The 27,185-nt window shown below is 38.1% G+C and overlaps 1 protein-coding gene across 1 annotated transcript; it reads left to right on the forward strand.

Moving 5' to 3' along the window:
• The first annotated feature begins 5,635 nt into the window (after positions 1–5,635).
• Positions 5,636–25,717, forward strand: tapt1b (transmembrane anterior posterior transformation 1b). Its single transcript, XM_053619328.1, has 14 exons — positions 5,636–5,885; positions 10,926–11,056; positions 11,436–11,554; positions 17,053–17,215; positions 17,670–17,805; positions 18,378–18,475; positions 18,641–18,710; positions 19,521–19,601; positions 19,796–19,905; positions 22,253–22,312; positions 22,408–22,476; positions 22,720–22,796; positions 22,889–23,055; positions 23,510–25,717. Exons 1-14 carry the CDS (start codon positions 5,699–5,701, stop codon positions 23,746–23,748), a joined length of 1,707 nt encoding a protein of 568 aa, XP_053475303.1. The 5' UTR covers positions 5,636–5,698; the 3' UTR covers positions 23,749–25,717.
• The last annotated feature ends 1,468 nt before the right edge of the window (positions 25,718–27,185 follow it).

The following is a 27,185-nucleotide window of genomic DNA, read 5'->3' on the forward strand; positions in this document are numbered from 1 at the left end:
GTCTGAAGTTTAAGAAGTTGGTAGGCAGACGTGTAGTTCTCAAACAAGGTACAAAGTGGTGCGTTTTATTTAACTGACTACATCATGTGTTGTGTTGCTTAAGTGAAAATATCAAGTATCCATTTTGCCAGATTTTAATCTGTCAGTTATTGATAGATAGATAGATAGATAGATAAATAGATATATAGATAGATAGATAGATAGATTGTCATTCCTCTCAACACAGACAGATGTAAAGTTAGCCATGAAATGTAGTTCCCCGTTGTGGATGGGTGGATTTTTATAGATTGCTTGCTGGATGGCTTGCTTGCGTTGGCATGCTCTCTAGTGGACAAAAGCATTAATGCTCCAACAGATGGAAACAGTATTCAATGCTAAAAGGTTCAAAGACCATTGGGCTCGTTTCACAAACACGCGAAGTATGTAGGGTGAGATGATTTCCGGTAAGCCTTACAGCAAAAACACCAGATTATGATCACCATCGCTCATAATGGAAAGGTTTTTCACCTCATCTTTGTCAGCGGTGCCAAGACTTAACTTTGAAGTTGTGTCCAGAACTGTTGGAGAACAATCAGCAATGAAGGATTCCAATGTTAGGCAATGTTACCAGACATTAGCATTGATGATGAGGTAATACAGTGCTGTGAAAAGGTATTTGCCCCATCCTGATGTTCTTCTTTTTTTGTGTATATCTCATACTAAATAGTTTTACATCTTCAAACAAAAGACAACATTATCACCCATGTGAAAAAAACAGTTGCCCCTTAAACTTAAAATCTGGTTGTGTGACCTTTAGCAGCAATAACTGTGACCAAACGCTTCAAATAACCGGAGATCAGTCTTTCACAGCGCTGTGGTGGTATTTTGGCCCACTCTTCGTTGCGGGACTGCTTTAGTTCAGCCACACTGGAGGGTTTTCGAGCATGAACTACCTGTTTAAGGTCCTGTCACAGCATCTCAATTGGTTCAAGTCAGGACTTTGGCTTGGCCACTCTAAAACTTTAATTTAGCTTTTTTTGAGCCATTCAGAGGTGGATTTACTCCTGTGTTTTGGATCATTGTCTTGCTGCATAATGTCTTTCTGCGCTTCACTTTCAACTTACGGACTGAAGACCGGACATTCTCCTTTAGGATTTTTTGGTAGAGAGCAGAATTCATGTTTCCCTCGATTAGTGTTGCCCAGACCCTGAATCAGCAATCCACAGAACATTCTCCCAAAAGGTTTGAGGATCATCAAGGTGTGTTTTGGAAAAAATCAGACAAGCCTTAATGTTCTTCTGGGTTTGCAGTGGTTTTCACCTCGCCAGTCTTCCATGGATGCCATTTTTGCCCAGTGCCTTTCTGATAGTGGAGTCATGAACAGTGATCTTTATTGATGCAAGAGAGGCCTGTAGGTCCTTTGATGTTGTCCTTGGGTCTTTTGTGACTTCCTGGATGAGTCGTTGCTGTGCTCTTGGAGGAATTTTGGAAGGTCGGCCACTTCTGGGTCGAGTTTTTCCATTTGGAGATGACGGCTCTCACTGTGGTCCTTTGGAGTCCCAGAGCCTTTGAAATAGCTTTGTAACCCTTCCCAGACTGATGCATTTCAATCACCTTCTTCCTTATCCTTTCTGGAATTTCTTTCTACTTTGCCGTAGTGTGTTATTGGGTAAGACCTTTTAACCAACTTCCTGCTGTTGAAAAAGTTCTATGTAAGTGTTGATTTGATTGAAGAGGGTTTGCAGTAATCAGGCCTGGTTGTGTCTAGTCCAGCTGAACCCCATTATGAATGCAGTTTCATAGATTTGGAGAATTAGTAACTACGGGGGCAAATACATTTTCACACAGGCCCAGTTGGTATTGGACAACTTTTTTGCTTCAATAAATAACATTATCAATTAAAAACTATTTCTTGTGTTTACTCAGATTGCCTTTGATTTATCTTAGATTTAGTTTTAATGTCTGAAACAACAGCACTGTAGGTAAGCATTTGTGTATAAGCAAAAAACTTAGTAAAACTTTTATCACTGATACCATCCTTTTGCCAGTCCCTCTAGGATTTTGCAATTTTGTGATCGCAGAAATTAACACAAGCACGAGCTCTGCACAGCTATTTCACAGCGGGCCAGACTCACCGACGACAACATTGACGTGCTTTTCATGTTTATTCTCACACCTTCGGTTCCGCTAAGGCTCACAAATCCGTATTTTTATTACAGTAAAAACCCTTTTCATGTAATCTTAATGTTATATTGTGTCATGTGTATCAAAATAAAAAAAATATATAGACTCCACTTTATTGTTTTTTAAATAATACAGGCTTATGTTGAACTTTCTTCTTGTACATACATGCACTGTATTAACTTATTCAGTGAAAAGTGTTTCTGGTTGCTATGTGTAAAACTCAGACGTTTGTTTATCTGAGAAATATTATATCTAATCCACTTCGTCTGCGATAAAGAAAGCAAACACCGCCCGAGCGTCACTACGGGAAGCAGAAAGTGTCCGACTTGATGGCTCCGTTTTTAACTCCTCCCCCGATTGCAAGTGCCAACTCTCGCCAATAGGCTACATCCAACCACAGCCCAAGTCGAACACACCGAGTAGCTGAAATTCTACACTGGGCACACCTGAACATCACAGATTCTTCTTTAAATAGCCTGGACATCCATGAGAACATTGCTCCTACTTATACTAGTCGCATTAGAACATTCTCACTTTTTCTAATGACAATTCTAAGTCTGTAGTTTGTTTGTTTGTTTTGTTTGACTACGGTCTATGTTAGTTATATACTTCTGTTTCCTGTCTTTCCTACATTGCTCTGTTGCCGATAAGATAAGATAAGAGATGAGATAATACTTTATTAATCCCCAGAGGGAGAAATTAGGGTGTCACAGCAGCAGCCAAAAAAAGATGAAAAGAAAAGAAAGAAGAGTTAGAAGAGATAGTAAGGAGAACAATACAGGGATAAATAAAGAGTATATACCGGATGTATAAATATGTATAGACATAAGTGCAAATTCTATATACATTATATATATCTATATCTATCTATCTATCTATCTATCTATCTATCTATATATATATATATATATACACACACACACACACATACATATGAGCAGTGTATACCACAAACAACAATGTACAGTCCAACTCTGCAAGTAGCCCATGCACATATCGCATATGTACAATACTATATACATATTGCAGCTGTATGGTATGATCAGTTTGGACATATAAGAAAAGCTTTGAAGCAGTGATGTGATTTGTGAGCAGTGCAAAAACAGTATGGTACGGTATGGTATGTAAAAACAGTATGGTACCCATATGAAAACAGTGTAGCAGTGTATTTGTAGTGGAGTCAAAAGTCACAAGTAAGATCAAGGGAGGGAGATATACAGACTGATGTTTTTGCTTGTTTGTTAACTTAGATTTTGGTTTGTTTGCTCTGTGGATGGTAATAAAACTGCATTTGTATCCAACTCTATGCATGATTTTGACTGGTGTTGGCTCATCTGTTTGTTTTATTGTGGTCAGTGGGCCACAGAATAGTCCACCTCTGGGTTAACTAACTAAACTCGCTTGTTCTTCTCCATTGCACACTGATGAAATTAACTTTTCAAACTAGTCCATCACAGCGAGATATACCAAGTCATTTAGTTTAAAGTCAGACACTGATAACCATACCAATAATAATAATAATAATAATAATAATAATAATAATAATAATAATAATAATAATAATTAAGCTTTTTATGGGGCCAAGCACCCAGGCTCGGTGAGCCGCACATTCATTGTTGATTTGTTGTATTTGTTATGTTTTTCTGGGGCTTTTTTCCCCACTTTTTTTTTTCTTTCAATTTTAGACAAATCTCAAGATGATGTGAGCCAAATTCTGTGAAGATTGTACAAAATTTGTAGGAGGATGAGTGAAAAAAACAGTTAGACAAAATTAGAGCTGCAACAACTAATTGATAAAATCGATAATAATGCTTCGGAGCGTAAATACTAAAGTTGTGTCCCAAATGAAGTACTGTACACTTACACTGTGCACTCTACCGTCTAGTGTCTGGTTTTTAGAAAGGTAATATCATCTCAAATATAACACTAGCATTTTTTTTACTAACCGGAAGTATAAGCCACAACGGCGCATGATGTCATACGCACACTAGCATTAGCAGACATCCAGAGTCATTGATAATGACTTTCTGCAGTTTACTTTCTGTCAGCGTTACCTTTTATTCCCAACATGACCTCAGTCTCCATCAGACGGAGGCGAAATCGTCATGTGACTGAGGAAGAAAGTGTGTAACCTGCAAGTCCTCTAAAGCAGTGAAGCATTTTAAACACCGTGGAAATCAAACTGATGCACGAGGATAAACTTATGCTTATATCCCAAATGCTCCACTGTGTGTAAGGGGCAGGGGAAACTGGTGCAAACTGCTAAAAAGGTTTAGTTTAATGTAAGTTTATTGTCATTATATGGTGTATTTGCGTGCTTGCAGTGTAAATTCTGTCTTTTATTATAACAAAAGTGATGTGTTAGTAACGAGGCCGCGTTGCTTATCACGCGCTGTGTAGACACGCTGAAACAGAGAGGGAGCGCGAGTAGGATCTGTAATGTCTAATTAAAACATTATTAAAAACAATATGTCTAAAGGCAGCGTGTAACAGAAACCACAAGGTGCAGTGAAAGTGAGTTTTTATTATTAATTTAGGACTGGAGTTTAATTCTGTCCTTTTTGTGCATCCATGAACATAATGCATAAATACTATAAAATAAATGTGTGTGTGTGTGTGTATATATATATATATATTATAGTATTTGTACATTATTTTTATGGATGCACAAAAAGCATCCAATTAAACTACAGTCTTACATTAATAATATATATTCTGGTGTGTGTGTGTGTGTGTGTGTGTGTGTGTGTGTGTGTGTGTTGGGTTCTTTTCTGTTTTGGACAAACAGTTGTGTAAAGTTTTAGTCTGAAGTTTATATTTGTAACACTCGGGGGGAGGGGGGGGGGTCTTGGGGGACAATCAGCCAACTAATCGATTATGCAGCCCTAGACAAAATACAAGATTGCAGAAAATTTCATTGCTTGGAAATTGACTTCATAGGGTGTGTTGAAGTCGTCTTTACCCAGGGAATCCAAGGATGCCTAGCTTTTAAACAGACTCAGCTTTGACCTAGGTTTGGAGACGGTTCAAAAGTTATGACAATAAAAGTACTTCCAAATTAGACCCAAATTTGGTCAGAATGTTCCTTAGACCCTCCCCAATCAGTGTGCCAAATTTAACAACTTTTTTTACCAGATGGTTATATGGGCTGCCATAGAAACCCTAGCCAGAAGAAGAAGAAGAAGAAGAAGAAGAAGAAAATGTAGATTTACAGTAGGCTGCCTATGCACCTTCAGTGCTTGGCCCCCTAATAATAATGTCTTACTTGGCAAGAGTGGCCTTGCTTCATTCTAAGGGAGGCACTGGCCACCCTTTAGCTCCGCCCCTACCAATGAAGGTTGTTTCCTGCAGCAAATACCCTTCAGTATGAAAATTGCCGACTGATTACATTGCTACAACTGAAAAAAACTAAAAAAAAAAAAAAAACACCATACAGAAACAACGTTTACATTTCGATGTACACGACAACAAGCGATGAGTGCTCGTGCGTGATGACGTCAGACGTTACGTCCGCTCTTGGTACGAGTGAGCCAAGATGGCGGACTCGGTAGCGGCGGGGCTCGGAGACGAAAATGAGACGGAAAATGAAGATAAGGAGAGGGAGAAACTGGCTTTCCGCGCTACGGCCAAGGCAGAAATAAACAGCGGTGCTTCGGAACTGACGGAGACTTTGGGGTTTTACGAGAAAAAGGCGAAAAAACAGGACAAGCGCAGCGTCTCGGGTAAGAGCCGACCTGTCAAATGCTAGCTTAGCTGGCTAACAGCTGTGTGTTTATCACAGCTTCTGCAAATAGCACGCGAGGTTAAATGTTGCTCTCGCGCTCTTATATCTCAGCGTCCGTTTAATAGCATCAGAACAATTCATATATCGAAAAAGCTCCAAGCTATGGTGTTATTTCTGCTGTATTTATTTGTGTTTAATGGCAGTAGCTACAGTGCAAACCTGCAGCCAGGTACCAAGCTAGCAAAGCTAGCTAGGAAGTTACCATGAAGGTGCACAGGAACCGAACAGCAGACTGGTACTTTATGTAACATGCACATTTCTGCATATCTTATGGAGGTTTAAATGGCTAGGAAAGTAAGACAGCTCTGGCTTACTTTAAAACTAGCTTTGTACAGTTTTGACTGCGTTACGGCTGCTGTACAGTCCTCTGTGGTGTGGTGAAAATGTTTTCCTTGCTGTCACAGTGCACGTGTTCACATAATAAACATCAACAAACATCACATGTAAAGATGTATTAGCATCATGGACTTGTGTGAAGCCACCATAAGCTGCATTACCTCTTTCTCACCCTAGACAGTAAGGTCTCCAGGCAAACCAAGCATGGGTCTGGGAGCACAACTAGGACTTTGTTTTTCAATGTCAATATGGAGCTTTTTTTTTCTGCTTGTTGAACTTACATAACTTGGTACATAGCCAAGGTCATACCAAAGGTATTCTAGATACTAAAGAACCTGCACTCGAAATCTGTGATCGTAATAGACCAAAATCTCTCAGGTAACAATGCTTTCTAGGTCATTTTTATGAGTATTTCATAATCAAGGCGAATGTTTACTGGGAGCCAGTGAGGATCACCCAATGCTTGTAAAGGTTCTTTGCAGATTGTGGGATTTGGAGGCCCAAACTTTTAAAATCTACTTCTGCTGGACACTGTGTTAATCCAGGAAATGAAGAAGCGTTATCGGCGGATTTCAAGAAGTGTCCAATACCTCCCACTAACCTAAAACCCGTAATAAACTCCTACATTAACAATAAATGGCAAACTGAGTGGGACCAATGCAACATGAACGAACTCCATGAAATCAGCCCTATTGTTGGCAAGAGAAACGTTTCTCTGTATTCAAATCTCTGGAACCAGATCGTCTCCACCCGCCGTCGGACAGGTCACTCCAGGATGACACGCAAGTCTTTAATATTAAGAGAAGACTCGCCGACATGTACCTTCTGCCAGAATCCATTATCCTCGAACCATGTTTTATTAGATTGTACCGGTCTTAACCCCGTGATAAACCTTTTTTTATTCGGCCAACACTCTGGAAGAAATTTTAAGAAAAATAGATTTTAAAAATCTTATATAAAGTCCGTTAGACATTTCTCGGCATGGAAATAGCCATAGGAGCTGGCATGGTGTTAAAACGCAAACAAACAAACAAACAAACTGGGAATCGTTTGAACGTTCCGTCTTCAAAATCCAGACAGCGAGGCATTAGAGGAGTCCACCGTAGAGGTAAGAAAACTACGAACTAGTAGCAGTCGGGGTGGGTGTTGCGACCAATTTGGCAAATCGATTCTTATTTATATGGTCTCGATTCGATTCAATATCAATTAGTTATCAATATTTCATTTAAAATGTTAGTTTTGCAGATAAGGAATCCGTATTTGAATATGAATGCTGGTAACCGAAACCCTCGTACTTATCTATATTGCTGAAATGCACATTTACATTAACAATAGGGCCCACACAGTTATGTTGAATTACTTTTACTTTGAGTAACAGACAATAACACTGTTTACCTGGACAGCAGTAATCTAATTATTGACCTTATTCTGAGTAAGACAATATTCTGATTAAGGTGTTTACATGAGTCGCTTTTAGAATACTCCTTTCATATTCCTGTTTTACATGTTATAGAACATAGATCGATTAACGTCACACGTCATTACGTCACTGCGCCACGCCGTCCAACGTTCCCTCCAGAATTTCACATATCGACATACAGTTTGTCTTCGTTATGGTACCGTATACAGTTTCGGGTGTTTCATTTTTAATTTTACAAAAGCTTCAAGTGCAGTTAATTATTTGTCATGTTATACGTGCAAATAGACGACTGCTTGAAGCCACGGGCTGCGTCCGATGCATGTAAACACGTATATTTCGCCTACTTATATAGCAGGTAAGTACGCGGTTTCGGATGCAGCCTGCTCTCTTGTTTGCTGTCAAAAGGTTGAGCACTGCTGTAAGTGTAAGGATATATTGCGACATGATGCAATAAATATATGCAAATATTTTTGCACATGAAACACGATGTTGCACCTGTGAGCAAGGAGCAGACAGACAGATAGAGGCAGAATGTCCATCGATATCAGACATAGACTTTGCGAAGATGAGTACGACTTGTTCAAAGAAAAGAAAAGTTGATGGCAAAACTCGCACTTTCAAAGACGTGTGGAGAGAAAAGTACGTGTTCATCCTCCCCTCAAGTTCAAAACCAACGTGCCGTATATGCTCCGAGTCCGTAGCGCTCGTCAAAAGTGCCGCCGTGGAGCACCACTACGACACGAAACACAGTCACTTCAAGCAAACGTATCCTCAAAACACAGAGCAGAGAACGAGAGAAAATAAATCAGCAAGACAAATAGTAATAGCCTACAGACTACAAGTACAGCCTGTACAATGCACATTTTCACATTCAGAATAAAGAAGTTGCTTGTCGTTCATTAAAACGTGTCCGAATGGTTTCATTTAATATATTTAATCATAGTCCTGAAAACATCTGATCCCAAATCATAGTATGGACAAGTATGTTTGTTACTGTGCTGTACTAGAGCATGACCATATCTCTCCGGACCTTTCCCACTTTGGAAATTTGTGTGACTGGACCTTCTGAAATTGTGTTTGAATACCCCTGTTGTAGATTATATGGTTACACAAACACATTACGAACATTAAAAAGAGCTCTTCGTTAGCTTTCAAATGACACCAGCCTGCTGCGAGCTACGGTGCCCAAGAAAGAGGCCGTGGAACCCGGGCATTTTAGCCGACTTTGGAGTTCTATTTCCAGTAAAGTTGATGCCTCAGGCGCTGCTACAGAGCTCGTTATATTTTAATTGATCATTTTCCCCAGTTCAGAGACTTTGTTTATTCAGTAGAATTTTGGGGAGAATTTATCAATTTATTTATGTATTTTTAAGAAATGTTGTAGTACATTTTGTTTACAATATTAAACCTCTGTTCCTACCAATTTTTGATTATATTTAGTTTTATACAGACAAAAATGCAATGTTTTGCTTTGTTTATGATTTAGAATTCAAAAAGGGGTCTTTTCAGTCATCATTTTTCTTCATGCAAACGTTCTTCCAAATATCCTGAGAATCGAAGTGAATCGTGACGCCGGTATTGCGAATCGAATTAATCTGTTACTGGAGTGTATCTTACATCCCTGTGAAGTTACTTATTCTGCTTCCTGGAATGAGAGACATTTTTATTTTAGCAATGTTTCTGAGAATGAAAAAAAAAAAACTAGCGATCCTAGTACTGTTATATACATGAGCTTCGAAAGAGAGGTTAACATCAAAGTCTTTGACTGCTATGCATGATCCATTTGAAAGGCCATCAGAATTTACTACATAATCAATAAGCTTACTTTTGTCTTGTCTGAATAATGTAGGAGTACATTAGTCAGCATGTCATCAGCATAGTAGTTAAAGGTAATGCAGTGTTTATGAATATCTGTACCCAGAGTTAGCATGTATAGGGGAAAAAATAATCAGTGGTCCTTGAATGGAGCCTTGTGGAACATCAAACATCATTTGTGTGTATATATCGAGAAGTCACCAGTAGCATGTACTAACCGATAACGGTTTGTCAGATAAGACCGGCGTCAGGGAAGAGGTGTTCCATGAACCATATTTTCTCATCTATTTAGAAGAATATTATGATGTATAGTATCAATAGCTGCACTGATGGCAAGTAGTAAAAATAATAAGACCAGTAGGTCATTTACTACTTTAACCAACGCTGTCTCGGTACTGTGATGTGGCCTAAATCCTGACTGAAAGATTTCATGTATGTGGTTCCTATGCAAGTTCCTATGTAAGTGAACTTAGCTACAGCTAAGCTGAGCTTGAACACTTTCTAACATGTTGGAGATAAAGCGTTGTTTAATATTGGCCTGCAGTTACATGAATAGAATCCAGTTTCCTCATCAGTGGTATGATAACTACTAGTTTGAAATATTTAGTTACATTGCCAATGCTAGTACTGTTAATAGAACTGTCACAATTTTTTAAAAAGGATTTCTTTAATAAAATGTGTAGTTACCAGATCTAGTACCTACATTGAAGATCTCTAGTCTCAACCAGATGCTGCGAGTCTTTCTTGTAAATATTCAATTCAGTCCAATAGTTCAACAGACAGACTTCATATTAAACCATACTGAACTTTCTTTTACTTTCACACTATCCGTTGTGACCCAGATGAGGACGGGTTCCCTTCTGAGTCTGGTTCCTCTCAAGGTTTCTTCCTCATATCATCTTAGGGAGTCTTTCATCGCCACCGGCTTGATCAATTGGGATTAATTCACACATTTAAAAATCTGTATCCTGTGTTTATATGTTTCTGTAAAGCTGCTTTGAGACAACGTCCATTGTAAAAAGTGCTACACATATAAAATTGAGTTCTTGTAAATAGTGCTCCCCCATTTGTATCTGTTTAGAAGCTTTTATCTGTTCAAGTATATGAATAATGTATTCATATTCAGTTACATCCCTAATTTATGCATATATTGCTTTTGCCCTGATCCGATATTGCTTTCTGTGTAAAGATGAGTCAGAAAACGCTGAAATATCCTCTGTAATATGGAATCAGCATTTGAAGCCAGTGTCTGGTTTGGGACATCCCTAGTCACAATTTCTGCTTAGTATTCTTTTTATCCTCTGTGCAAATATCCCTCAGTAGACATATAGTGGAGTTCTAATAATAGTCCAAAATAATGAGCAGAAGTGTGTGTGTGTGTGTGTGTGTGTGTGTGTCTGAGCGCAGACCTGTCTCTGCTGCGGTTTGTCAGAGCTGAGTTGACGAGAGGATATTTTCTGGAACACAACGAGGCCAAATACACGGAAAGGAGAGAGAGAGTCTATACCTGCCTGCGCATCCCCAAAGAACTGGAGAAGGTAAGGCAGCTCACTAATACTCCACTAATAAAACCCTGCACACCACATGCGATCACACCACATGGCTCACCACAGGGAAGCACCTTTCAAATGAACGCACAATGAAGATGTGTAGGATATCGTTAAAAAAAAAAAAAGCGGCTGTGTGTCGCCCTAACGGTCCTGTAACGGTAGTTCACAGTCTGCGCACGTTTACCGTGTTGATATTTCTGTAAAGCTGCTTTGAGACAATGTCTATCGTAAAAAGCGCTATACAAATTGAATTGAATTGAACTGTGTCAGGAGGGCTCGGGTCGGATTTGGTAAGAAATGTGTACGTTCGGGTATGTCAAACATCATCACACTCCATTTTCGTGTCTGTCTCTGTTTATTCCTGTAGCTGATGATCTTTGGCTTCTTCCTGTGTCTGGATGCATTTCTCTACGTGTTCACACTGTTACCCCTCAGAGTCCTGCTGGCCCTCATCAGGCTGCTAACACTGCCATGCTACGGACTCAGGTAACACACACACACACACCCACCTGAAGGTGATCAAATGCCTCTTAAATTTCCACTAGATTTTTAACATTATTTACTCAAACACAGGGCAAACAAATGTTATAGATCACTGTTTTTAATTTTGATGCGTTTGGGATATTTTTCAACTCCATTCTGTATGTTTGCAGATGTTTGATCTTGAGTGTCATCATAAGAGACAAGAAAGATGATTTTAATTCATGTAAATATACCACGTTTAGTGTTCAGATCATACAGGAATGGCAAAAGTTTAATTCCGCTACCATTAACAGTTTTTCTGGACGAGCTTATTTGACAGCAAAAATGAAGCTGAGAAGATGATTATGTAAGCATTTCAGTTTGCAGTGATGATTATCGCTGTTGTGTGAATGTGTGTGTGATTGTGCCCTGTGATGGATTGGCACCCCGTCCAGGGTGTCCCCCGCCTTGTGCCCCGTGTTCCCTGGGATAGGTTCCAGGTTCCCCGCGACCCCGTATGGATCAGCGGTACAGAAGATGGATGGATGGATGGATGGATGATCACTGGATAGATAGTCAGTTTAACAAAATCAGACTGGCTAAGAACGAAAAATTAATATTTATAGGGTCTTACAAATGTGAGTGCTTAAAGAGCCTTCATTTTATTTATATATTTATATATAATATTTATACTATAATGCAGCGTTTCCCAATCTTTTTTCAATCACGGCACCCTTTGAAAATGTAAAAAAAAAAAATTTGCACCCTATGCAAGCACTAATGTTAGACAGCGTTAGCTACTTGAGGATGAAGTTGATGAAATCTGTCCATCGCTTCCTCACACGCTAACAATTAGGATAAACCACATGCATACGTTACACATACTGATGTTGACGTGCTGCTGAGAGGTCAGCGGGGGGGGGGGGGGGTCGAGGGGGAAGGAATTATTTTTTTTAATATAAATTTTAATATCATTGTTGTTGTTGTTATTATTATTATTATTGTGTGTGTGTGTTTGTCTTATTATTTCTGTCTGTGTTATTTCAGACATCATATATTTAATCATATATATTAAGTGTTTTATACACATTTTCGAGATGTTTGAAGGATGTTTACACGGCACCCCTGCTCTCGTCAGACGGCACCCCGCTTGGGAAATACTGCTATAATGCTCCATTTACATTCTGTAAAGAACATTCTCCAAGAATTACATTTCTGTGGTGTTTTAGGCTTCAGATTATTAATCTGGAAGTGACTTTGTGATATTTTCACATATTCTTGTGGCGCGTTTGAATCATAGCGACACCACAACAATTCAACAGAGGATGATTACATGCGCAGAAAGTACTTTTCCGTAAGAGAGTAATGCCATGTAGAGTCCTACAGTCTGTTTAGTGATTGCTAAAAATAACTAGTTGCTTGTATTTTATATAATACATTAATAATATTTAATATTTAATGCATTCCAATAGTAATCTGACTTGACATAACTGATTAAATAAAACCTTTTGTGTCAAACTAAGTTATTTGAAATATTTTGTTGAAATATGCCACCAGTGGATGAAGCACTTTTGTAATTCTTAAAGCCCATACATTCAAGACTAGAAAGAGTTTTCCGCTAGGCAGGCGTACTGCTGCTAGTTGGATGTGTGTGTAAAGGAGAGCTTATTGAAAAACTGTATTGTGATGTTAAATCCATTAGACAAGAAGTCAGTCTAGAGAATGTTTGGAAACTGAGCATGCTGCTGGTTCGAATGGCCTTTTCCATTCGAATGAAATCGACTTGTTCACTTCTTAAGGATATTCATGTTTGTACACGGCTTTTTCTTATTAAGAAAAAACTGTACTAAAACGTTTAATAAATTGTCAAACAAGACATAAATCACTGCATAATGATAACTAATAAATTGGACCTGTTCCATGCTTGCAATCACATAGATCAGTGGTTCTCAACCAGGCGGGAGAGGTCGGAAGGGGGGCGCAAATTGTTTTCAAGAGAAAAACACAGACAGGGCATCATTTGGGTACTCTGTGTATTTTATTACTTTTCAAATAGAATGTGCATAAATGAAAAACCCCGTGTTCCCTCTCCCTGTGTGTTTTCTTTTTGCTGGGGACAGGCGGAGCTTAGCCTGCCTTTTATCTTGCTGTCAGTGCAGACCAGTGTTGCCAACTTCACGACTTTTCAGACCCCTTTAGTGACTTTTTTTGCAAAAAAAAAAAAAAGCGCCTAGCGACTTTTTGGACAAACCTGAGGAACTTTCCAAATATAGCCAGTACTGTCCTGCAAGTGCGAGGTCTTGCTTTCCCACTGCACTCACTCCTCTTTCTGCGTCTGCTCTGTTCAGTGAGGGGCTGAGAGCCGGAGATTTAACAATGTCATGGATAACGAGATGCGCCCTTCGTCCACATTTACATCGTTCTTATACGAATGTTTTTAGAACGCAAGACGAATGGAATGCAAGATGTTTCACATGTAAAATAATTCACGTTATTACAGTCTAGTTCTCTTGTTCAAAGTAGTTATAGTGTTCAGAAACATTTTTGATCATTCATGTTCCATACCTGTCCGTTATGTACAGGTAATTATAAAAGTTATTTTTTTTTAAAAAACATAAAAGTTATGAAAAGTAATTTAAAAAAAAAAAAAGTACAAAAAAAATCTATGTCTGTCTATCAAAACAGATTATAGATTCGGTGTATATATAGATAGATTTTATATAGAATAGATAATCATTGTACCTGGTCTCCTCCAATATGGCGGGGGTGGGGGGCGTGCCAGATGATATTGGAGGCTTGGGGGGGCTTTAGTTACAAAAGGTTGAGTACCTCTGACATGAATCAATTCCATCTGAACTGTGGACAATTCCATGTGTGACTATTGTGCACGCAGGTTTACACAGTGGTAGGCTCTATTTTCCTCCGGTATGTGGAGATTTATTTTAATCTCACACCAATGACATTAGTAAAATCTAGCCTTTATTTCAAGAAATTTTAAAATGAGACTCAAAAAGTATATATTTTTTAACAAAACAGTGCGTCACATTTATTGGCAGCTCTGCATCTACTACTTTGTGGACCAGAATCTCTCTAGATCCTCCAGTTTCCAAAGTCCTCTCTTGTGGCTCTTCAGCTTACCCCACATGACCTAGATATAGCTTCTATATATTTTCATTTGAAATCTCCTGGTACTTCATGTAGTCCATCATGCCAAGTGTCCATGAATAAGGGAATTTGGCCTGTGTGTCACCTCAATGGGAACAGGATATCATGAACCACTTTAAGAGTTCCTAAACACTAAATTGCCAACAGTTAATAGTGTTAGGTGAATTCACATTATATATGGTGTTAAAACAGGTTGTAATATATTAAAACAAGTAATAATGTATAGTCCTGTCAAAGTATTGGAATGGCAAGGCCAGTTCTTTTGGTTTTACTTTATACTGAAATCATCTGTGCTTGAGATGTAATGTTCATCTCCTCATATTTACAGCTAGATGTGTTAAAGAATTTAGAACGTGGCACTTTTGTTTAAACCCACCCATTTTCAAGTGATTAAAAATATTGGAGTATGTGACTGGCAGGTGTTTCTTGTTGCCCAGGTGTGCCCTGTTAGATTTTTTTAAATAATTAATAGCGCAGAATGTCTACTCTTGGTTTGAATCCTGCGTTTTGCCTTTGAAGACTGCATTTGTTGTTAAAAAGGATAAACCAACATGAAGATCAGAGCACCGTCTATGGGAGAAAAGCAAAGAAACATACAGAGAACTGTGAAGAAAAAACAGAGAAATGCATCTAATTTAATTGGGAGGAACTTCATGGAGCAAGACAATGACTCAAAACACACTGCCAACACAACAAAGGACTTCATCATGGGGGAAAAGTGGAAGGTTTTACACTGGCCAATCATTCACCAGACCTTAACCCAATTGCGAAGCATTTCACCTGCTGAATAGGAGACTGAAGGCAGAAACCCCCAAAACAAAGAATAACTGAAAGAAGCTACGGTACAAGCCTGGAAAAGCATCACAAAAGAAGAATGCAACAGTTTGGTGATGCCAGTGGGCCACCAGCTTGATGCAGTTAATGTAATCCTATAATTCTGCCACTAAAGGTGTGATGTTCTAAGTTGTTTAACACATTTAGATGTAAATATCAGGAAATGAAAGCTGAAATTTCAAGCAATCATCTGACAGCCTCCTCTTGATCTCAAACCCAAATGTCTTCAGTGTATAGCAAAAACAAGAGAACTGACCTTGCCGTTCCAATACTTTCAGAGGGGAATGTGTACTCCGATGTTTCTACGGTAGATGGCATCCTCGCGCACCTTCTCACCACCCGATCTTTCCAAAATATTGCTTTAGGCTTTGTTGTAAGACAGAGACAGAGTCTGTAGCAGCTGTACACACTCACAGAGAGAAGCCATGTAAACAAGTAAGGTCATAGAAAGTGCTCATTGTTAATCTCTCTGCCTGCAGGGCAAGTATATGCCCCTACTGCAGAAAAATAAGGTATGCAGTAATGCTGATATGAATGCAGCAGCTTTCTGTGCTCACTCAGCACACACACACACACACACACTAATACACTCCAAGCACACTCACACACGCATGCAGGCACACACACTGCAGCTGCTTTAGCTGGCTGGTTTGGCGCTCGTGTGTTTTCGTTTTCACTCAGGGCTTCAGGATTTAAAAATTCACAGACTCTACCCCATATTCTTCCCAATACCAAATACAATCATTTTGAGTTCTCGTGTTCAGCCGGCAGGTGGCAGCGTTCTGCCATGTTTTTAGAAGCGGCACTGATGCAAATCGGGTTACGATTTATGTAATGATTTTGTAATAGTTCTATCTCAGATCTTTTGTTATTAAAGTGTGACCACCTTTAAAACTCTCATTTAAAAACCAGCAATAGGAGAGTGGTAAAAACCCATAGCACATTAAATAATTAATTAAATACAAGTAAATGATCTCTGTATTATCTCAAGCTCACTTTGAAGAATGTTTCTGTTCACGCAACCTAAGCAAAACATAGTAGCGTTTTTTTTTTTTATTCTAAGGTCTATAATCGGAAGATCTTCACCGTGTAATCTGTCACGGAGAAAAACATTATCCGTGTTTTATTGAATTCAGCCAAGATTTTATGATCATCTTGTGCAGTGTAACTATTTTAAAAGGCTGCTGAAATTGTACAGACTAAAACCGGTTTTATTAGGTATTATGAACATACACGTAACATCGAAAATGTGGCGATGGGATTTATCGGTATCTGTTTACCATATCGTATTATAGCCTAAGCCTAGGCAGCAATGTGCTGCATGATGCACGTCCCATTTAGTCTGTTGTTCTGCCATAACCACCTTGTATAACTAACAGGTTGTGTGGAAGACAGCAAAAATTCTTTAATGCATGTTTTATTGCTTCAAGTAGGTGTGAAGATCATGAATGAAACATGTTAATGTAACGTACAAAGGTTTAATAGCCCCTAAAGCAAATTGGTGTGTGTGTGTGTGTGTGTAGAGGCTCTCGTCTCCTTCAGCCCGCTCAGGTGTGTGATGTGCTGAAAGGCTTCATCATGGTGCTGTGTTACTCCATGATGCACTACGTGGATTATTCCATGATGTACCATCTGATCCGGGGGCAGTCAGTCATCAAACTGTACATCATCTACAACATGCTGGAGGTAAGAAGCACTGGTCTCGGATCAGCCCGTATCACTGTATCGTCATCTTCAACAGCGGTTATACAGTGCACTGCTGGGAACTCATTTTTGTGAAGATCTGCGATTCACCTACTATAACACACCTCATCGATTCCAACGTAGTTTCTCCAGTTTGTCTTTTTGTAAGCTCTGTCGACCATGTTTCCTGTGTCTTTGCGAATGTGTGAGAGATCACGTGTTGCACATCTATGACAACTGGTCACAGCTAATAAGGGGACTATTGGTACTCTGTTTTATGTAATAGTCGCTCGAGCGCAAATGAAGACACAATGCTGTTCTTGAATCAGATTGTTTTAACAGTCAATCATTTAATCAAAATATAAATGTGTGGCCATGTTCTAACGCCTATTTTTAAAAAAAATTGTATACTAATGACTTTTTTTATTTCTTTCTGTTCTGTCCGTCTCTGTTTCAGGTGGCAGACCGATTGTTTTCGTCCTTTGGGCAGGACATTCTGGACGCTCTCTACTGGACAGCCACGGAGCCCAAAGAGAGAAAGAGAGCTCACATAGGTGTAATACCTCACTTCCTAATGGCTGTCCTTTATGTCTGTATCCTTTAATACACTGCACCCACTGGGCTTGCGCCATATTTGCAGTCTCTCCATCTTATCATTTATATGCAGTAACTTACTTTCAGTAGCAAATAATTCAAAGCCTAACCATGACGATGCTCATTAAAAGTTGTAACGAGCAGGTATGCAGTTATATGCACACAAGGCGTGTGCTATTAAACACGCCTGAGTCAGTTGACCTGCCATTAGTTGTCATTAGGCGCGACCAAGCTTGGACCCCGTTCAACTGTTGTACTGAACTGTTCAGCATTGAGTTTTCAGGGCGTTTAGTATTCCATCTTAGACACACACTTAGCTGGTGGGACATCTGTAGAATTTTTCTTTCATGTGTGTAAAGTTGTCAACATAAATGCTCGTAAAGAGGCAGTTTCGGGTTCTTGTGTCGGTATTTTCGGTAAGATTTACTTTATTATCTAAACACACCCCAGTGCTTTAAGTCTGCGGTCACATGTAGAACGCGATGCATTATACCTTAGCCTAAATAAATGGGAAGTGGGAAGAAAATGCATTCTGTATACGTCTTTTTGTACCCTTTAACTTGAGCTTCAGTTCTTCATGCCATTCTGATCATGGTTCAAGCCACCACCTTAAACGTGGCATTCAACTCCCACAACAAATCTCTGCTCACCATTATGATGTCCAACAATGTGAGTACACACGTTCCGCCTCTGCGATTTTCTGTTTTCGTTTTTTACTGTTGGTTTGGCAAGAAAAAATATTTTCTGGCAAAAAAACCTTGTTATCCATTCTTCACTGCTGTGTCGGACGTTTTTGTCCGTCTCGTTTTTTTTTTTATTTTTTTGTCACTGCAGTTTGTTGAGATCAAAGGGAGCGTGTTTAAGAAGTTTGAGAAGAATAACCTCTTTCAGATGTCCAACAGTGGTAAGTAACGCCACACCATCAGTGTATCTAGTACACTGTGCAGTATCTAGAACTAACAGTGCTAAAGGTTTATCTGACAATAAAATGACTGGTTAGAACACACCTTATGTGCTGATATGAAAAATGTTGGCGATCGAGATATTTCAATTTCAATTCAATCCCCCCGCCCCAAGTTGCGACTTTGTGCTGCTTTTCTGAAAAGTTTGATTTTTTTCATCTTTGGAAGTTCTACTTTGACCGTAAAATGCTGACAGCAGCACTATTTAAAGAAGTAACCGCTGCCTTCCTCCTGCCGTACATCTGCTTCCCATAGGACTACATGTAAAATGTGCCTGTGCTGGGGAAATCTCTGAGAGAAGGGTACAATTTGCATATACCCGGGACATACCTGTCCTCGGCTGTCAAACTACATACGCGTCTGACCTCCGATCATGCAGACATGTTGAGCTTAACAAAAATACGCAGGGAACTGATACAGTATGCTAATGTTTACTTTATTGCTTCACCCTTTTGGAGTAAATGTTAAGGTTGGCCTATAGCCCGATGAGGAGCCAACACTGATGCCATAGCTATTAACATGTGGTTTCTGGTAGTTACTTGGGTTAGTTCTGTAGCTATAACTGTGTCTGAATTAGTGTTAAAAAGTAGAAGCGTGGCCTAGTTTACCCCTATGGATTGTTTTTTTCCATTTAATGAAGCTGTTATGGCACAAAATGTTTTGGTATTTTCTTTTTTTTTTTTTCAAATTAGTGTCTAAAGAGTCTTTTGACTGTATAAAACTTGCCTTTCTTTGTGTTTGTGTTATTTCAGATATCAAAGAAAGATTCACAAACTACGTGCTGTTATTAATCGTATGTCTTCGAAACATGGAACAGTTCTCCTGGAACCCAGGTACTCATGCTATAACTAATTAATACCCGTAGTTTTTCTTTACTGATTCATCCATGTGGTGATTTATGTTTTAACTGTACAGTACATGTACAATTATAGATGATGTAATATGTTAATAACCGATTACTGTTATTAATTGCGGTCTGTGAAGGGTCTGATTGTTTTTCGTCACCGTTTTTTTTTTTTTTGTTAAGATCATCTGTGGGTGCTGCTTCCTGACGTGTTTATGGTCATTACTTCGGAGATGGCCGTGGACGTGGTGAAACACGCCTTCATCACCAAGTTTAACGACATCCCAGCAGACGTGAGTGTAACCTGTGGTGAGCCGAACAGTCGGATATGATTTCTGAAGTCTAGAAAAGGATCTTGCTTATTGACGTGAGGCAGTATGGTGCTCAGTTTTCATCAGACATCAGTCTGGTGCAGTACCATCTGCATTTTTTTAAAAAATTTTTGTGATGTGATGTTACAGTGTAAAGCTTTACAGCACATTAGCATACACAAAACTGTAAACAGAGACATTAAACACTAAGGACAAACTGGGGCAACTAACAAGCTATAACAAAGACTAGACAAAGGATAGACTCTGTGTGTGTGTGTATCTATTGTATAGCTGCAGTTACACACATGTGCGATCAAGTTTGAATATGTAAGCTATGTGGCCATGCCTTTTATAATTAATTTTATGGATTTTTATGTGTTCAAATGGTATAAGTTCAATGGTTTAGTGTGTACTAGAAGAAGAATGTAAGAAATTCAGTGTTCTCTTCACATATGCAGTGGATGGTGCTGTTACACACTAGTTCTGCGCATGGTACGGATTTAGGGAACGAGTGAATATTAAAGGGAAAATTTATTAACCAGTGCAAAGTCTGTGACATAATGGCAATAGGAGTACTAAGAGCACAAACTGTACGACTTGGTTCAATCCCACCCACTTTACTTATCTGTCTCGGAAATTTCATCGCCAATTAAAGTATCTGTAAGCAAAGTGTACATTTAATAATAACAGAAAGAAACCCCTAAAAGGATAGGGAACATTTCTCACTCGACCTGATTAAACTGGCCTGCGCCAACGTCGACAGCATTTCTTTCTTAGTAAATGTGAAAAGAGAAGCAACTCCGCACTGAAGAGGAATCTCGGGAAAGAAAAGTAAGACGTGTCTCCCAGGAGGGGGTAGGTTTGGAAAGCGACACAGCTCTCGGACTCTTCAGATGAGCCGCTAGTTCCATTAACCCCAAATCATCTTTGACACAAATCTCTCCCTTCTACTTTACATTGCATCCCTTAATACTTCTTTTGTTACTTAATCGTGAACAGTGAGCATGAAGGCTGCGTGTTATTCTGTATTTGGTGCAGCGTTATTACTGTCACAGCATGCTGTATTTAAAAAAGACAAAACATTTATTGATTTATTTGTCCTTTATAGCAAGGACAGAAAGAGGGAGTGAGCTGTGGTTACTGGCAGGGATTAGAGCCAGAGATCTGCTTGGTCTTAGAGTGGCTTAGTTTAGTTTAGTCCAAAGATTAGTGTCACACCACATATATATATGTGTGTGTGTGTGTATGTGTGTGTGTGTGTGTGTGTGTGTGTGTATATATATATATATATATATATATATATATATATATATATATATATATATATATATATATATATATACACACACACACACACACATACAGTATCTCACAAAAGTGAGTACACCCCTCACATTTTTGTAAATATTTGATTATATCTTTTCATGTGACAACACTGAAGAAATGACACTTTGCTACAATGTAAAGTAGTGAGTGTACAGCTTGTGTAACAGTGTAAATTTAAAAAATATAAAATAAAATAAAATATAAAAGTGTACTCACTTTTGTTGCCAGCGGTTTAGACATTAATGGCTGTGTGTTGAGTTATTTTGAGGGGACAGCAAATTTACACTGTTACACAAAGCTGTACACTCACTACTTTACATTGTAGCAAAGTGTCATTTCTTCAATGTTGTAACATGAAAAGATATAATCAAATATTTATAAAAATGTGAGGGGTTTACTCACTTTTGTGCGATGCTGTGTGCTTTTGTGATATATATATACACATACACACACACAGACAGGCACATCTCAAAAAATTTGAATATCGTGTAAAAGTTAATTTTTTTCAGTAATTTAATTCATATGATTTAATTTCACTACCCAATGAGAGTAAATCTCTGTTAAGCCCCGCCCACACGAGAGGGTTGTGCCAGAATGTCGAGCGTAAACGAAAACCCTGGCAGCGCATTCATAACCCATGATTAGCGAAAACAAAGCGGAGACAACTGTTAACAAAGAATGTTGTTTATTTGATTAAAAAAATTTTACCACTGAGTTCACTGTTTTCAGTTTCAGAGTGGGTTTTATTTTCTTTCTTGTATATTTTTGCTCTTTTCTTGAAAAGTTACATTCAATACTTTTGGCACAAATTTAATTCCATATAGATGTATGTTTTACAAAACGATGCTACCTCAGATCAAACAAGTAATCCCGTGTCTGTGTGTGTTTAAACGTGTGTGCTCGGTATTGACAGTTTGTCCGTATTTTAATGAACAAAAGTGAAAACGTCCTCATTTCAGTCATATTGACCATTTATCCAGGTGTGTTTTACGTGTGTTTGCAGGTGTATGGTGAATACAGAGCAAGCTTGGCCTTTGATCTGGTCAGCAGTAGACAGAAAAATGTAAGTCAGTAATGACGTCATGCAGGTTGATCGATTTTTTTTGGGACCGTTTTCTATGATTTTGTGTTAAACTGACCTTTGTTTGTGTTTTCTAGGCATATACTGACTATAGCGACAGTGTATCAAGGAGAATGGGCTTCATCCCTCTTCCTCTAGCTCTACTGGTAACGTTATTCTCAATGTTGTCTAATGCATTCAGTTTCAAATATTCACCATATTTTTTGCCTGCATTTATAATGTAATAAAAATGTATTATTCTGATATTTATTTCTCTCATTTTATTCAGCAGAAGTTTCACAAGCATTTATCATACTGAACATGTATACGGAATTTCTGACTTTTTGTGGTAATAACATTTAAAACACGATATGGCATTGCTATAAACACGCAACGTTTTTCTTCATCAGCTCATCCGGGTGGTGACGAGCTCAGTGAAAATTCAAGGCGCCCTCTCCCTCGTGTGTGTGATCCTTTTCTATCTTGGGTAAGTTTTTGTGTGTGTCTGTCTGATTCTGTGTGTTATATTGTATTCAACAGCAGGTTGTGTATTAATATTGTTTGTGTGTGTGTGTGCAGTATGATCACGCTAAAGGTGCTGAATAGCATCGTGTTGTTGGGAAAGTCGTGTGTGTACGTGAAAGAAGCGAACATGGAGGAGAAGCTGTTCCAGTCTCCTCCCTCCGCCACTCCCAGCCGAGCATCAAGTAGAGCTCATCATGCAAAACGCACACGAGAGCCAACAAGTAATTCTCACACACACACACACACTACATGCATACTCTCCAATTTATGTACACGATATAATATAATGCAAATAAATGATTGAGGTCTTACGTAAGTCGTTATTTCCATGCGCATAGTACAAGTTCAGTTTTATAAACATGTGAGTGTAATTAATTTTGCATAATTATGCATATTCGTTGATCCGATTAGTATATTAGGCATTAAAAACAGATTATTATAGTCTTAATAGGTTCTTTTAAAACAAAACTTTAAATGTTAAATTAATACACTTTAAATGTTACATTTTAAATTTTATTTGCTATGCCTTTTTGGTGGTAAATTACAGCTAATGCCAAATCATTTTGGCATTTTTATTGAGACAAAGAGTGCAGTGAAATTCTGTATTAATGTCTGAACTCTAATGTCCATAAACCCTATAAGCGAAGTAATTCCTAGTACGTTTTCCACCCTTAGGCAAGCCAGCGGAAGAGGGCATATCTCCGTCAGTTATAAATCAACCAGTCCACCAGATGGAGAGCCCCGTGCCTGATCTCCCAACCAGCGAATCGGATCAGTTCCTCACGACGCCCGACGAATCGGAGGAGAAGGACATCACCACCACGCAGGACGGAACAGAACTCGTCCACAGAGCTCCTAAGAAAGACCTGCTGGAGATCGATCGTTTCACGATCTGCGGGAACCGGATCGACTGACGCTCGACTGTACAGAATGACGAAAGCTAGAAGGTGTCTACTGGCTTGACCTTTTGACCCTCTGCTTGAAGGATCAAGGTAGAAAGAGCGAGCAGGATATTTATTAAGAAGCGCACCTAATTTATTTAAGTTTCAAACTGAAACACACTCATCCTAACCTTCTCCTCTGTACCGGACTCGTGGATAATTCCGGCCTTCCCAAAGGTCCTCATGTACTCAGACAGCACCAGGAACAGACCTGGACCTTTCACCATCCTGACAGACAGAAAGAAAGAGTGACTGATCACTTTGGGCAACGACTCAACGAAAGACCAATGTTAATACGAGGTCAATCATGACTAAACTTTAGGTCATTTTGAAGTGGTGGCTTAATATGTGGCTTTTTTTTTATTTTTCATGCTAAGTTGCATTTCCATAAAGCGCTGAAGTTGCACATGTTTTTTTTTATCATCATTTTTATATGAACAGTGATTTGAACTCATTGATTTTATGCTTGTGTAGAAATGACAGATGAGTAGGTAACGTTTTATACAAAGGTTCCCTTAACTAACATTTAGTTACGGATTAACATGAAAAACGAGCGTTAGCAAACTATTCATAATGTTAACAAAGTAAAAAGGGCAAGTTAACAGATGTGTTAATTGACATTTGTTTAAACGTTAATAAGATGCACCTGCAGTGACCGTTTATTTAGTCCATGGGTAAAAATAATTCCATATAAATGAGCAGAAATTCAGTTGTGTCATGTTCCTAAATTCAAACTTTGGTCTCTAGGTGTAAATGTTGGACTTTTACAGTTCTGATTTTTGCTCAGTATGTTTTAATAAGGCGTTTATTGGTTGTTGTGGGCTTCGTTTTTACACCTGAATTGTTGATTTAATGCGGGTAAATATCTGAAACATCAATTAATAGAAGTATTTAAATACTTTGTTACTTACAGATGTAAAATGTTAAAGTTCATCATTGATGTTAACTGATGCACTGAATGTCAATTACGGGAACCTTAATGTAAAGTGTTACTGATAAGTTCAGCAGCAGGTCAGCTTTGTATATCTGGATCCATAAGACCAGCATTAGACTGAAGTATCTTAGTTACTTTAATTTTCTGAAGCGTCACTTCGGACCATTTAAATGAAGCACAAAATAGATGTAAAATATCAGCTGTATTGCGCTTTCATTTTTAAATTTTTTATTATTTTTTTTTTAAGCTAAAATGTGTTCATTTCAAAGCATTTTATCATTCAGGTATTTTTCATATTTTTCCGCCAGTCTTAATTTAGGCCGAAGACCTCGTTAATATCACGCATTACACTTCAATGCTTGTGAATTGCACATTAGTTTGCTATATAGACATTAAATGTGTATAGGTTGTTTTTTTTTTAAAATACATTCACATCTGAAACTGAATTAAATACTATAGACAAAATCCAATAAAGTCACATGCAAGTTAATAGTACACACGAGGTACATTTAGAACCTGATTTCATGTATATAATAAACAAATATATTCCGTCTGAGCCCTTGGGTTAAAATATCCATTCTTGGTTAGATTTCTTTTATTCTTCAAACATCCAACCTGACGTGCGATTTATTTTGGCGTGTTTTCAGTCACTGTATTTTACGTATTAAGTTCATACTTTGTGCATTGAGTTGCTGTGTTTGTTCCCCCTACTTAATACTTTACATATCTAAATAGATATTTCTTTTTAAATGCCAAACAGAAATTGCCGTTTGTCATACCAGTACGGTTTCAGAGATTCAACATGATGCCAATCACCTCATGCTGTCTGTTACAGTAATGCAGTGGTTTTATATACCTTTAATTCTATGTTGCTGATTTGCAGTGCTTTCATTTTTTGTAGGGATTTCATGCAACTTTGACTTAAGGGCTGTTTTGTTTGAATAAGAAGTCTCATGCACCTGATCTCCGAGTTACCAATTTAAAAAAAAAAAAAATCAACAAATACAATTTAATGCACATAATTTGTTCATTCCAAGAAATTGTATTTATCCAAGAGTTGATTTCTGGCAGTTGATTTTCTGATAACTGTTTGGTAAAAACGTGCATTACTTCAATTATGTCTCACGCCAAATGGAGCCTCTATTAGACAGTCCCTACAGGATTTCGTCATTTTTGTGATCGCAAAATTGAGCAAACTCTACAGTATTCGCAGGAGCGTGCAATTTTTCCAAATTACCGCAGGTTTTCCACGGATTTGGGCAGAGACGAGTCATGTGACGTCTTCACAACGCGCATTCGGTCAAAGCCGTCTTCGATTCACGTGTGTCAAACATGAGAACAGCTAAAAGGTCTTATTTACCAACGAACATCACTGCGAAAGACCGTGCGAAACAACTACTTGAATTGCAATTTTAACAATTCAAGTAGTTTTCTGCAAAAAAAAAAAAAAAACCTTGGGAATTTTGAAAAAATTGCAGCAAAGGCAAACATTTTTGGCCGCAACAATCACTAAAAAAACCCCCAGAAATCCTGTACGGACTGATTAATTATTTTATTTATATATATATATATATATATATATATATATATATATATATATATATATATATATATATATAATATAAAACTTCCACTATAAAACATTTTCACTACTTCCCTTCCACTATAAAACATTTTATATCTAAAGAATGATTATGGATGTTGTTACATTCGCATCCAAAAATGACATTTTAGCTCTACAGTGTAAACATCATATTTCTACAGCTTTGTAGTCCGGTGATTATTGAGTAATTATTAGCATCTCACTAAGCTCGTGAAGAATATATTTGCCAGAATGTCTGCATCGTTCCGTTTCCTTTTTAGTTGAATAAATTCAGAAGATTAAGAATCATTGCAACAGTGTATGGAAACGTCAGAATTGTTTTCCTATTGATTCTACACTTCTGTCTCCAGCCTTATGCGTTTGTTAAAAAGCTGCTCTGATTTTGGTTCAGGATTTATATTTGAGTTTATATTGTAATTCCTTTGAACCAGAACATAAATGTAAGTGACTTGAAAATAATCTTTTTTGGATTTGAAAATTCTTTGAAACTTCCTAAAGATTCGGATACCGTTAAGAGCTTTTCATTAGGCGTATTTAAAGATCTGAAATGTCACTTACGTTGCCTCTACTTCCACGCCTTTGACTGAAATAAGGAAATACATCAGGTCAGTACTGATTTTTTTTGTTTGTTTGTTTTGTATTTGCTTTTTTATTTTGGTTTGTTTTTTTTTTAAGAGGAAGCCTTCATACCAGCATAGCGTTTATAGATCAATTTTACATCTGTAACAAAATCTCACACATTTTGGGGTTTTTTTTATTTTTTTTTAAATGTATTATAAAGGTGTCTTAACTTACTGGATATTTCTTTTGCCGTTCTTTTTCTCCATGTTAAAACTGTCCACGTCGTCCATCGATTTGATTTTGTGAATAATT

This window comes from Ictalurus furcatus, chromosome 29, assembly GCF_023375685.1.
Source record: "Ictalurus furcatus strain D&B chromosome 29, Billie_1.0, whole genome shotgun sequence".
NCBI lineage: Eukaryota > Metazoa > Chordata > Actinopteri > Siluriformes > Ictaluridae > Ictalurus > Ictalurus furcatus.

What these genes read in the sequence shown, in the direction of transcription:
- tapt1b (XM_053619328.1), top strand. Translation starts at nt 5,699, where the DNA reads ATGGCGGACTCGGTAGCGGCGGGGCTCGGAGACGAAAATGAGACGGAA. An exon ending in CCATTATGATGTCCAACAAT is followed by an intron (nt 18,476 to 18,640) that starts GTGAGTACACAC and finishes TTGTCACTGCAG; the next exon opens with TTTGTTGAGATCAAAGGGAG. An exon ending in CTTTCAGATGTCCAACAGTG is followed by an intron (nt 18,711 to 19,520) that starts GTAAGTAACGCC and finishes GTGTTATTTCAG; the next exon opens with ATATCAAAGAAAGATTCACA.